This window comes from Colossoma macropomum, unplaced genomic scaffold (assembly GCF_904425465.1).
Source record: "Colossoma macropomum unplaced genomic scaffold, Colossoma_macropomum, whole genome shotgun sequence".
Lineage (NCBI taxonomy): Eukaryota > Metazoa > Chordata > Actinopteri > Characiformes > Serrasalmidae > Colossoma > Colossoma macropomum.
Window position 1 is genome coordinate 18,657,683 of NW_023494810.1, and position 14,061 is coordinate 18,671,743.

A 14,061-nucleotide genomic window follows, 5' to 3' on the forward strand; every position below is an offset into this window, starting at 1 on the left:
GACTGAAGCTTTAGCTAGAGTTAACTCTTCATCCTCTTGCGCAAGGCTAAACATAAGGCAACTGAAGGTTATCCATAGAGCTCATCTGTGCAATGCTTATTTAGCACAAATCTATCCCGAGGTTAAGCCAACCTGTCTTCGCTGCGACGAGGATCCGGCGACCCTTTTTCATATGTTTTGGTCTTGTCGCAAATTGGGGACATTCTGGGACTTTGTATACTGTACTCTTTCTACAGTCTTTAATAAACATCTGAGTCTCTGCCCTCTACAAGCTAATTTTAGTATTTACATCAGCACTACCCAGTTGAATTCCCGAGAATCGGACTCTATTGCTTTTGCTCTGTTATTAGCAAGGCGAAGTATTCTCATCAGCTGGAAGTTTCACTCTCCTCCCTCTCATTCCCTTTGGTTGAGAGATGTTGTTTTCTTTTTGCGCCTCAAGAAGATCAAGTTTAGTTTGAGGGGTTCCGTGGACAACTTTTATAGGTGCTGGTCACCTTTCATCACCTTTTTCAGGTCCCTCCTGCAGCTTCCTGCGGAGGACTTGGGTAATTCCCCCTCTTGAACTCCCTAACCTTTTTTTAACTATTAATTAATTATTTCATTTATTTATGTTAGTCATTCATTTATTCATGTTATTTTATTTGCGCATTGATTCATGATTATACGGCTTGACTTTGTAACTGTTGTTTTAGTACTTTTTCAGTTTGGAAATAGTCTGCAAATGTTTTACTTTGAATTTGTGTTGTAAGAACTTTAAAAAGCAATTAAAAAAAATAATAATAATGACAGCCTAATGTTGTGAGACAGTTTATTTACATGATTTTTATCCCTCTCTCCCACTCTCTCTCATTGTCAGGGTCCTCCTGGTAACCCTGGACCCCCTGGACCTCCTGGACCTCCTGGCCCTGGCATCGACATGTCTGCTTTTGCAGGTCTATCCCATCATGAGAAGGCCCCTGATCCCCTGAGGTTCATGAGAGCTGATCAGGCTGCAGGAGGTCTTCGACAGCATGATGCAGAGGTGGATGCCACCCTCAAGTCCCTGAATAACCAAATCGAAAACATTCGCAGCCCTGAGGGTTCAAAGAAGAACCCTGCTCGCACCTGCAGAGACCTGAAACTATGCCACCCAGACTGGAAAAGTGGTGAGTTTGGTAGAAGAGCTGAAAGGGAACGCTGTCAGAAGAAAATTCTCATATCACCAATCAGAATATTTTATTTAGTTTCAATTTAAAGTCATTTTAATACTTTTAATTTAAATTTATGTACATTTAAAATGTCTCAAAAAGTACAAATCTTAATGGAGCCATTTCAAGCACTGCAGTGTCCTTATGAGGGATCTAAAGTAGCCATAACAGGCTACTTTTTCATTTTTCATTGTTCTGCACCGGATGGAACAGACAGTTTGACACTTTTTACTCTGGTCACTTCTCCGCTGTACCAATCAAGTTAAAATGCTGAACTACAGAGGCAGTCAGTGACAATGTTTGAAATAGAGGGCATAAAAAGTCACCATTGCAATGGTTGAAGCTCTTGTAGTAGTAGATACTGTAATAAGTTATAGGAGAATTGGAAAGCATAACTGAATTATAAAACGACACTCTTGTGCTTTGAAGAAATGTTCACCATGGTTAAAACCATTCAACGTAGTTTTAGACTGCTAATAATTCAAAAGAGATGCCAGGAGAGTCAATGTCAGTAAAGCAAAGTTAATGGCCAAAGAACATTGAGCACTATTTCTAATATACTCTTACTGATGAGTTTACCAACTCCCAACTTCTCTGCCACCCAACCATTGCCAGGAGAGTATTGGATTGATCCTAACCAGGGCTGCACAATTGATGCCATCAAGGTCTTCTGCAACATGGAAACTGGTGAGACGTGTATCTATCCTAAACCTGACAAAATCCCACGCAAGAATTGGTGGAGTACCAAGAGCAGTGACGGCAAACATATCTGGTTCGGGGAGACAATGAATGGTGGATTCCATGTACGTAAAATTACATTTGATTTAAATTTGTTTGTCCAGTAGCACAATATTAAAACAAATACCAGGTAGCAGTGGTGTTAAGTTTGGTAAATTCTTGGCTGTTTATTTCCCACCCTGTAATATTTCCTTTTGCTTCAACAGTTCACTTATGGAGATGAAACCCTTTCACCTAATACAGCGAGCATCCAGATGACATTCTTAAGACTGCTGTCCACAGAGGCTTCACAGAACCTGACATACCACTGCAAGAATAGTGTGGCTTACATGGACCGGGCCACAGGCAACCTGAAGAAGGCTCTGATTCTGCAAGGCTCCAATGATGTAGAGATCAAAGCTGAGGGCAACAGCCGGTTCAGATACAATGTGCTAGAGGATGGCTGTACGGTGAGGAAGCACAAAACACGGTAACACTTTACATTAAGGGTCGCTAATTAATCATTAAATATATAATAATCAACTATTAATTTCCCATTATTTAGTTATTAGTTAACTCTTCATTAAGCATTAGCTATTACTTAGTAATTGATTAAGCACTTATCCATTAGTAATTAAGTACACTGTTAGGTCATAAGTTAGTTTGTCGTTAGTTTATGTCTTACTTACTCATTATCTGTGTACTAACTGCTGCTTATTACATTGTTAATTAACTAAAAATTATTTTTCTTCATATAAAGAAGTAACGTGATAACTTACTAGCACTTATGTGTTAATCCCGCCAATTTTCTGTTAATTAACTTTCCATCACCTCCGTATATTCAGTTGCTTCACTTTTCTCACATTGGTTCTTGTTCATTATAGATGCTTATGATCACATCTGACCGCAAGATGAGTGCACACAAATCCACTGACGGTTTTGTTGTTCATCACTTTCATCTTGGCATATCTGTACAAACTAACTCATATCTGGTAGGAGTGCATGTAAATTTGGGCATAAATGCTGGATATGTGGCTAATTAACCAAAACTATTATCAACATAATCTGTAATTGCAAAAATAAGAACAACAATGGAAAATATCAATAATACTAATTTGTGTGTGTGACAGTCCAGTACAAAAGTGGATGTACTTACTTTACATGCATATGCATATAAACAAGTGCTGCAACTATTTCATGTTCCATTTAAAGACACATTACGCTGTGCTTTTGTTTCATACTACTGACTCACAAACACAGCTTGTGTCATACACTGCAATAATACAGGGAATTAATTACACTAAACAATCACTCTACTATGTTAACAACACAGAGTATTTTGTTTTATTTCACATTTTATTTTTTTCCAGTTGTTGTCATTTTAATAGTATTAAGTTTGGTCAGCAGGGAAAGAGTGCACTCACTGCTGGACATCAAACTCCACCCACAAGCACGGCCATTAGCTTTCATGCCAAACACTGCCGTTTTATTGGCTGGCTACTGAAACATCTGCATGAATTAGGGTGTGCTTCATGTAAATGATATGTAAATGAGGTGCTGGTAGGCTGGTTTCATGCACTGAAGCTGATTTATCATTTATGCTCAAATCTCCACTTGTTTCCACATCGTACAAAATTGTTATGAATCAGATGCAGAGCAGTTCATACTTTATAAATGGCAAAAAACGTGTTCTTTTTTACGTGACTTTGATGATTAATGGCCATTAGATCTTTACATTTTGACCATTAATTACTTCTTAAATTCCTCTTGATCAACCACTCTTTGCTTCTTAAATTCCTCTTACTTAATCATTAATTACTTCTTAAATTCCTCTTACTTAACCATTAATTACTGCTTTTGTGTCCCTCCAAGTAAAGTGACAACAAGTAAAGGTTGTCACTTTACTTGGAGGGACACAAAAGCAGTAATTAATGGTTAAGTAAGAGGAATTTAATAGGTAATTAATGGTCAAAATGTAAAGATCTAATGGCCATGGGCCCTTTTCACAAAGAGTCGCGATTACATCCGGATTAAGCATTAGCCTCTGTAGTTGTACAACATGCCAGCGGTTTCTGTAATATTTTTGTTTTCAAAAGAAATAAAAGTTCTTCTATGTAGTATGAATTTGGTAGACGTTGTTTAGCTGTAGCTAGCTAGCAACGCAAGAAGCCATTTCTAACTGTAGCTGTATTTCCAAAATAAGGAAGCTAGCTTTCTTTAGCTGCTGGCACCAGCCGGCTAACGTGGAGCAGGTTCTGTGACACATTTAGCTACAGGATGCCAGAGACTTCTGACATAAACGCAAACAAAAACTTTTATATGTAAAGTCTATTTGATAGACATCGTTTAAACTCTATTAGCTTACGGTAGGCTAGCAGGCTACAGTCGCTAATTAGCTAGCCTACCATTAGCAGTTTAAGGAACACCAGCTTTGTATGAGTAGCAAACTTTAAAGTTAGCTAGCTAGCTATGTTAGCGATCTGTCAAACAGCATTATTCTTACAGTTTCATGGCAATTTTTGAAGCAGTACTTCAGATAACATCCACCTGCTCAACCAAAAACAAGACTCCTAGCTAACTTAACTTGTATGTTAGCATCGCGGTTCTGCTGTGACGTTTGAAAAAGCTGCTTTATGTTAGCCAGGCAATCTAGCTTGGTTAGCAATTGCGTCTAGCCAGCGTAGCTAGCTTAATATAAACAGAGTCTATAAAATTCATGCTACATATGAAAGTTCTTCTTTCTTTTGAAAACAGAAGATTACAGAAATCGCTGGCATGTTGTACAAAGACACAGAGACTGCTTGATGTGAAGCAGCTGCAGCAGACTGCAGTAAAAACAACATACAGCATTTTAGCTCTGTTTGAAGTTAAATCAGTGCTTCCGTCACAACCGTGCAGGAAAACTAAAATATAGCTGTTGTAGCTCAGTGTGTGAGCATTATAGTTCACTACTAAACATTTTGACATCGCTTCTGCAGTAGTTAGCTATATGGAGAGGAAGTGAGTTTTACCCTGCTAATGCTTAAATCGGAAGTAATCACGAATCTTGTGAAAAGGGCCCATTAATCATCAAAGTCGCGTAAAAAAGAACACGTTTTTTGCCTTTTATAAGGTACGAACTGCTCTGCATCTGATTCATAACAATTTTGTACGATGTGGAAACAAGTGGAGATTTGAGCATAAATGATAAATCAGCTTCAGTGCATGAAACCAGCCTACCAGCACCTCATTTACATATCATTTACATGAAGCCACCCTAATTCATGCAGATGTTTCAGTAGCCAGCCAATAAAACGGCAGTGTTTGGCATGAAAGCTAATGGCCGTGCTCGTGGGTGGAGTTTGATGTCCAGCAGTGAGTGCACTCTTTCCCTGCTGACCAAACTTAATACTATTAAAATGACAAAAATGTGAAATAAAACAAAATACTCTGTGTTGTTAACATAGTAGAGTGATTGTTTAGTGTAATTAATTCCCTAAAATAAACGTTGTATTATTGCAGTGCATAACACAAGCTGTGTTTGTGAGTCAGTAGTATGAAACAAAAGCACAGCGTAATGTGTCTTTGAATGGAACATGAAATAGTTGCAGCACTTGTTTATATCAATGTGCATGTAAAGTAAGTACATCCACTTTTGTACTGGACTGTCATGCACACAAATTAGTATTATTGGTATTTTCTATTGTTGTTCTTATTTTTGCAATTACAGATTATGTTGATAATAGTTTTGGTTAATTAGCCACATATCCAGCATTTATGCCCAAATTTACATGCACTCCTACCAGATATGAGTTAGTTTGTACAGATATGCCAAGATGAAAGTGATGAACAACAAAACCGTCAGTGGATTTGTGTGCACTCATCTTACGGTCAGATGTGACCATAGGCATTTATAATGAACAAGAACCAATGTGAGAAAAGTGAAGCAACTGAATATATGGAGGTGATGGAAAGTTAATTAACAGATAATTAGCGGGATTAACACATAAGTGCTAGTAAGTTATCATGTTATGTCTTTATATGAAGAAAAATGCTTATTAGTTAATTAACAATGTAATAAGCAGCAGTTAGTACACAGATAATGAGTAAGACATAAACTAACGACAAACTAACTTATGACCTAACAGAGTACTTAATTACTAATTGATAAGTGCTTAATTAATTACTAAGTAATAGCTAATGCTTAATGAAGAGTTAATTAATAACTAAATAATGGGAAATTAATAGTTGATTATTATATAATTAATGATTGATTAGCGACCCTTCATGTAAAGTGTTATCCAAAACACATTTATGCGTACATTTGATAACTAAAGGAATTCTCTGATTGCTACTCTGATAGATCAACCAAAGGAGATTTTAATTGAGATCCTAATACACAAAGGCAGTATTACAAGTCAAAATTACAGCATGTTTAAATGCAGGCAGTTTAATGTGATGAGAATCTCTTTTAGATTTGGTAAGAATCAGACATTGCATTTCTGTCTTTATATGTATATATACACACACTAATGTGTGCCTGTGTGTGTGTGTATGTATAATGTGTATACACACTATATGGACAAAAGTATTGGGACACCTACACATTACACCTACAGGAGCTTTTATGGCATCCCATTTTAAATCCATAGCCATTAATGATGATGATTTTGATGGTTTTATTGAAAAAAGCGCTCAGTACACCTGCTTCCAGCCTCGTCTCACCCCAGTCTGAACAGCAGTTTAGACACACAGCTCTTATACTCTAAATCTCTCCACCTCCCAGGACCTTTGGTACCTTTGTAAAAGACCCAAGTCAGTGTTCTCATACATTTGGATCTTGTCGTAAAAAGTAGAGTTGATGTCGTAAACTGAGTGTTCTGTTCCTGTCCTCAGGAAGTGTTCTAATAAACAATTTGCTGTAAATGTTCAAACCATGAGAACAGAGCATAACGGGCTGTCCCAAAACAACCCTTCAGCATTATGAATAACAACTAAAACAAAGGAAAAGGAATAGAAAACTAACAAATGAAACATTTCCAAACAATTCCCCCCCTTGAACACATCTGAAACGTTCACTTTAACAAATTTGACTGCTGAAGTTTGCTTAATGACATGACTGATCCATCAAGAAATGGATCTTTACACTTCAATTCAAATAATCAGAATTAAAAATTACTGCATCAATTAGAATTGCTTGCCATTGAATAGTCGTTAGTCTATAATATAATTTCTGCCTCCATACGTAGTACATGGATTTGCTTTTGGAGGCATGAATACACCAACAGCATATCATTCAGTAGTTTAACAAAGTGATGAAACAAATCATGACAGAACATCATAGGCACCCTTAGGACCCTAGCACTATTAGGTGTGTTTTGTTTCCCCGTTTTTGTCAGTTCCTCTTTCAGTTGTTGTAACTCTAGTAATTATACGAGACAGCCACATGCTATATGTTGTTTTTTTTCAGAAGACATGTGGCTTCTCAAATATGTAATCACCTGAGTTGTGAATGCCCACAGAAGTTTGACATTTTTATGAAACTGGACATGTTTTGATCAAAATTTTACCAAGTGCCTGTTTTTTTTTTCTCTTCGGCGGAGCGCAATGACGAGATGCTCAGCCAGCTCTGAAGCTGTGCGCACATCTCGTCAGTGCGCTCGACTGACGAGATGCGCGCGTACGTGTGAACTTGGCGGTGAGCAGAGCGCACAAACAGAGCGGCGGAGGCTCTGAAAAGGCGTATTCGGTGGATAATACTGACTAATCAAATATTTCATTTGAAACACCATGTAAATATTTTAGAAGCCCTAGAAGTAAAAAATAGTAGTGGAAATAAAGCGAAATGCAGAGTTTATGAGCACAGAAATTAAGTTTTACTTGAAGAATAAAACATAAACTTTGAAGGTGAGTCTATTTTTACTGTATTTCCACAATGGATTACTCACAGATGCTTTGTCGGACCACGATTAGACCACTATTTTTAGAAACAGTAGATTCCACAGTTTCTAAGGATATGTGTAGTAAAATGCTGCAGTAAAGCATTCCTGAGTTATAAAGCTGAGAAGACAAGGTGTGATTTGTGACGCAAAAACACGTCACGAGGGTGGATAGGGTTAACAAGGATTTGACCAGCTTAAGTCATCTAACTTTTGCCATTGTCTGTAATCCAAACCATCCTTGTTGTGCAGTATTATAATTCTGTGTGACTGTAAATTAGTGAATATGAGATTAAAGCTTGATCATTTACAAGCTAACATGTGCTACAGTATGCCAAGAACATACATGTCCACATAGATACAGTCTCTTATTGTTTCTATTATTACCCATAAAAGTTAGTTGTACTACTATAAACCCACACAATGCTCTAGGATGTATCCCCTAACCACAGTGTCTTGAGACAGGTGAACTTAAACTTCCCATTTTAGCATAACGCATAGAATAAGTGACTCCACTTTGTCATCTTAACTGCTTCTTATAATGTTTTAGTCCTTTATATCTTGGTGACAACAAGAATGAATGCTCCAACATAGGACACCAAATGCCATCATTCCAGGGTTGTTTCTTGATCAGGCCACATCTGGTCGAGTGGACCTTTAAAGAAACCAACAGCATTCCTTGTTCCATCCATTTTAACATCCTGAGTTCCTCGCACACTGCCTTGGTTTTCCTAGGAACGCACACAAACAACCAACAGCAGCAGCAGCATCTGACAGTGATCATACAGATTAATCAAATAATCATACTGAACTTTATCTTCATACACTGCAAAAGGCTCCATCTTTCCCTGCCTAATTAGGGTCCTGCAACTCTAAGAGGAGTGATGGACGTTAGTCGTACAAAATCTAAACTGAGCTAATGTTAAGCTTATCAATATCAATGCTATCCTGAACCTGTTTCACAAACAAAATCAAACATGTATAACAGACGTAAGTTATGTCTGAACATAATCTCATCAATGAAGGACATTTGCTCATAATGATTCTACCACAGACATTAACAGCTAGGGGAAACAGCTGACTTGCCTGAACAAATTTAACTAACAAACATTACTGAATAATCCTATCTTAAGAATCAGACATTAGTCATCATTAATGATAAGGATCATTCTGAATGCCATGTGCCACTCTTCTTTTTTGACTACTCCTGTAGCTGTTTCTATAACAGTCAGATCAAGATCAGCTTAAATTCCGATTACAGATTAAGACTGAGGTGTTTATATGCTCACTCTATTCAACAATCTGATGGAAAATTTCAGTTTACATGCACAAGTAATCCGATTCAAAATCATGTACATGCATAGAGTACCACTTAGTGTAAATGTTACCATGACAGTGAGCACCACTGTCAGAGTGAGACGCATTTTCAACACAAGCGACATTGTAGGACATTGATAGTGTTGAGTTTGTTCTATGTGCTGTTGGTGCTCTGTTCTTAGAAAACAGTGCCACTGTCTAAACCACCAAACACACCCCTCAAGGTCCCTTTTTTTCACACAGTTGCTCAGAACCAGAAAGCATTGTTCCTGACTCCATTCTGATTCTGCTGGAATCCCACACTTCTTACACAATTTCTCCTTTTTCTTTGAACACAATTTATCTAATTTATCTCGCACGTTTAACATTGCCCCATATAATTAAACCGTGAATTGTCGGAACCACAAACGGCGTCATCAAAGTCAGTGTTCATATACCTTTGGGCCTGTCGTAAAAAGTACAGAAGTTGGTTCCCTCCTTTGCCGCTACAACAGCTTCCACTCTACTGGGAAACTTTCTGCTCCAGAGTCCAGTGGCGTCATGCTTTATGCCACCCACCTGACACTTGCCATTGTGCATTTTGATCTTAGGCTTGTGTGTAGCTCCTCGGCCACAAAAACTTATTTAAAGAAGCTCCTAGCATGCAGGTCTTTTGGTGATGTTGCTTCCAGAGCCAAAATGGAACTCTTTAGTGAGTGATTCAACAGAAGATACTGTGTGCTTCAGCACTTGGCGGCCCCACTCTGTGAGTTTGCGTGGTCTACTGCTTCATGGTTAAGCTGTTTGCTCCTTGGTGCTTTCATTTCACAATAATAGCACTTACAGTTGACGGGGCAGATTGAGCAGGACAGCAATTCCACAAACTGACTTGTGGCAGAGGTGGCATCCTATGACAGTGACATGCTTAAAGTCACTGATTTCTTCAGTATGACCCATTCTATTGCTAGTGTTTGTCTATTGAGACTGCACGGCTATGTGCTTAATTTAATCCATCAGTAAGTAATTGGTGTGGCTGAAAAACCTGCAGTCAATAAGTCTAATGTCTAAGTCTAAGTTTTTAAAACAAAACCAGGGATATTACATTTTACCTAATTTGCACAAGATTTTAGCAGCCATCAGAAATTCAAGCCAAACTCCTTAGCATGTCATCTTAAGCAGAGAGTTCACTTGGTCACAATCAGACAGTGTGCAATTGAATTTTAGATAACTGAGCCAACGAAACCGCACCCACATTGTTTGATTGATGTTTTGCGTAATCCTGTGCTAAAAATATTTAATCAAGATTTTTAAAGATAATTTATCATTATACTCAAAAGATTCTTTAAAGACCAATTTAGATGTGATCAAATGAAAATCGTGGGACTAGATTGAAAGGTACTGTTTGCAAACAACAAAAAAAAAAGTGGCAACATATAACGCTTTTAATGAAACCCCTGGTAATTGCAAAATTGTCAGTGGGTTTCTTAGAATTATGAGCTTGTTAAGTAGTCAGAATACAAATATTGGTATATACATGTACATCCCACAAGCAGGTGAACACTCATGTGCATTGAACTGACATCACATGAAAGTAAGGTTATTACTTTAGCACTATTATATAACAACACGAGCTACTCTAATTATTACCTGTGTTTGGTCATTTACGACAGAATGATTGAAATAAAAATTTATAAATGTATGAAAAACACCCATGTATAATTTCTGTCATGCAAAATACCCCAAATTTAAAAAGAGAAATAGATTGTAGAGACTTTAGGTGATTATTTTTCATTGGTGAAAAATAATCACCGAAAAAGCACATTGGTGCATGGAATCCTATTGCTTTTTCTAGGATTTTTCTTCTTATTTTTTTCTTCCCTAAAACTGACTGGGGAATAGACATTGCAAACAACAAAATTGGAGGGTAGGTGTAGAATAGCCCTCACTACTTAGACAAGTGAAATGACTCCTAGTGGTCTGATGGTGGGGCTATAAAGCAGCATTTTACCTTTTGGCCCATATCTCCTGAACCATGAGAACTACAGTCAAAATTCTTGCTTCTAAATAATACTTGTTTTATTACACAAACTTCTCACTGGGTCTTTTAAGCTTCACCCCTGAATTTTTTTAGGTAATTGGCAAAATATGTGACACCTACATTTTTTTAATAGTCTGAGGTTTTTCAAGATATTTGCATTATATTGGTCTCAAAATGTTCATGGGTCTGGAGGTCAAGAATTATTTTAAAAATTTGGTTATTTGTAAACATTATGGCAGCTAGGTGCGAGTTTAGCCCTTCTGGGGTTATCTTAATTCACAAACATGGCTACGGATCAGGATTGCTTTGGCCAATTCTCATGAAGCTTAATAGTCTATTACTGTACATGACTTTGAGAAAGTCCACCAAGTTTGACACCAATTATTCAATAGGGTCCACTATAATGTCCAGTTTCTCAGCAGCTCCTTGCCTGATTGAACTGACTTTTGAATTGGACTTTTTCGTACTCCTCCCTAGATTTTTTATTATATCCTCTCAAACTTGGTTTTAAACCAACTGGTAATTTCTCAATGTTATTGATTACATTAAAAATCTGGCCTTTTAAACTCAGTATAGCTGCAAGATATGTATCAATCAGTTTGGCCAGGCTTATTCTGACACAAGCGGCTATAAATCCTTCAGTGATGCTCTGATTGTGACTAAATTTGAAACATACATACACAGTAATCATTTGAGGAAGATTTTAAAATTTGACTGGAATCAGCCTTAGTAGGCTCTTACAATGCTCAGTATACTGCCAACAATCTAAAATATCATTATTTCTTACTAAGATTAAAAGAAAAAAAAAGATAATGGCCTCAAATTGCACATCCTAATAAGATACTTTGCAAATATATGTTCCTTAATTACAAAGGAAAGTTGAATCTATGATCGGTATATTATAAAATATTGTAGTATTTTGTCCAGTCTCCAGAGAGAACAGTGTTTGTAAATGGTGTACTGCAAAACATATAAGTAATCATATGTCTTATTGCAGTTATCTTGTGGGAAAACAAATTGGTCCAAGTCATGCATTTCAGAGATGTGCAAATACAAGTCTTTCAAAATATTACAGTTGTTCCCCAATTGGTAAAAGTTGGAAAATGGACGTTTTCTTACTACTTCTTGTGTTTTTATCAAATTACCTCAAAATTGGTCTTAAAACTGTCTGTGGAGTCTAAAGATAAATAGTTATTAAAAAGGATTGTGACTTTTAAGCACAGTTTGACTGTGAGAATTGAAAAAATTAGTGTGACCTGGCTTATTTTGAATTCCTCAGTGCAATACAAAACATTTGTAAACTTTCTTTGCCACAAGATATAATAAAGCTTATAACTGTTTGTGCAAATACAGTAGAAATTGTTTAATTATAGCCAAATTTGCTATATAAATATAATTTCCATTATATTACTCAATAATCGCAATAATTGAAAGTTGGGAACTAATTCCAGAAACAGTGCTTGGTTCCTTATTACTCCCTACCAATAAATTGTCTCAAAAAATGCAGTGCTGCCATGGGCCACTAGTGGCTCAGCATGAAAACATCTCCCTTCTAAAAAGAATGTTAAGTTTGTATCCTGAGAGCTTTGTATAACACCAAAGTTCAAATTAATCAATTATGATGTTGATGATGCTTGGACCCCAAAGATTGCTGCTTGCATCTATATTTTATTGTGGGTTTTTTTTTCTTTTCTCTGCAGAGTCACACCGGGCAGTGGGGCAAGACAGTAATTGAGTACAAGTCACAGAAGACCTCTCGTCTGCCCATTGTGGACATTGCCCCTATAGACATTGGTGGAGCTGATCAAGAGTTTGGAGTTGATGTTGGTGCTGTCTGCTTTTTATAAAGAAGGATAAATGAGTGAAACAAGAAAAACGAGAAATAACACATACTTAGAAAGGAAGAAATAACACACTCAGAAAGAATGAAAGAGAGAAAAATGAAGATCAAGGTTCTTGTTGACAAGCAGGACGTCTAAGTGCTTTCCATGTCATAATCATAGGATGCCTGCACTGATTATCACCAGCAGTACTGATAACATACTAGAGTCAATCACCATCTGACTCCTTACTGACAACTTTCGCCCAAGCTCAATCCTTGTCTTCAATATCATCTCTGATTGCTTCCTTCCTGGATAAATTTACTTATCACCAAATCAAATCATGCTGATTATGAACAGGAAATGTTTAAAAAGTAACAGATGATAGTGAAGTGCATGCCTTGGTATTATTTATTTATTGATAAGGTGTCATTCCCTTTGTGTGTTATTTTTTGTGTGTCAAATCTTTGCCACTTTTTCTCAATGGTCCAATCATGCAGTTTAACAATCTTAAACCCCAGTAATTAAATGCAAATGTTTCTCTGTTTGCTGTTTTCATTTATACAAATGACTGTGTTTTAAATAAAATATGTATGGTGCTATTGTTAAACAGCATGTAATTTAAACCACCGTACATCTGTACAAATAGATAGATGAATGGATATCTAGGTTGTGTCTTATAAAACCTATTTGTAGGTTTTAACTTTAGGGTATGTTTCATCAAATTAAGATGCTTTATATAAATAGTTGCAGATCATGTTTTGCCTGGGTTCTTTTTTATTTTAAGCTACCTCGTGCTGAAAAAGTAAATGAATTAAGACAAATTAAAGTTGTTACATTCTACATTCAGTTTTCCTGAAGCTTGATAGGACGACCTATGCCAAATTCTGAGTTTAGATTTTTATTTTGTGCTTCATTCGAGTTCTCCTTTCTTGCTAAAAGTCCTGAAGGAAAAGGTTAAGCATTTGCATAGTCCTACATTATGCCCTGGCACAAAATAAGATAGGCCTCTAAAGGCATCGTTTTCTGCCCAAGACAGATTCCCTAATGAAAATTGCTGCAGTGGCAAAGTTAAGGGTTGT

The 14,061-nt window shown here is 36.9% G+C and overlaps 1 protein-coding gene across 2 annotated transcripts in view; it reads left to right on the top strand.

Annotated features, from left to right (window-relative positions):
• The window catches only part of col2a1b (collagen, type II, alpha 1b), a 147,478-nt gene extending 133,742 nt beyond the window's left edge, over nt 1-13,736 (top strand). For both annotated transcript variants that reach the window (XM_036559043.1, XM_036559044.1), the window contains exons 51-54: nt 860-1,148; nt 1,806-1,993; nt 2,135-2,377; nt 12,860-13,736. In XM_036559043.1, the coding sequence (XP_036414936.1) occupies nt 860-1,148; nt 1,806-1,993; nt 2,135-2,377; nt 12,860-13,006 (867 nt within the window). In that variant the 3' untranslated portion in view covers nt 13,007-13,736. The remainder of the gene's footprint in view (nt 1-859; nt 1,149-1,805; nt 1,994-2,134; nt 2,378-12,859) is intronic.
• Nucleotides 13,737-14,061: the final 325 nt, after the last annotated feature.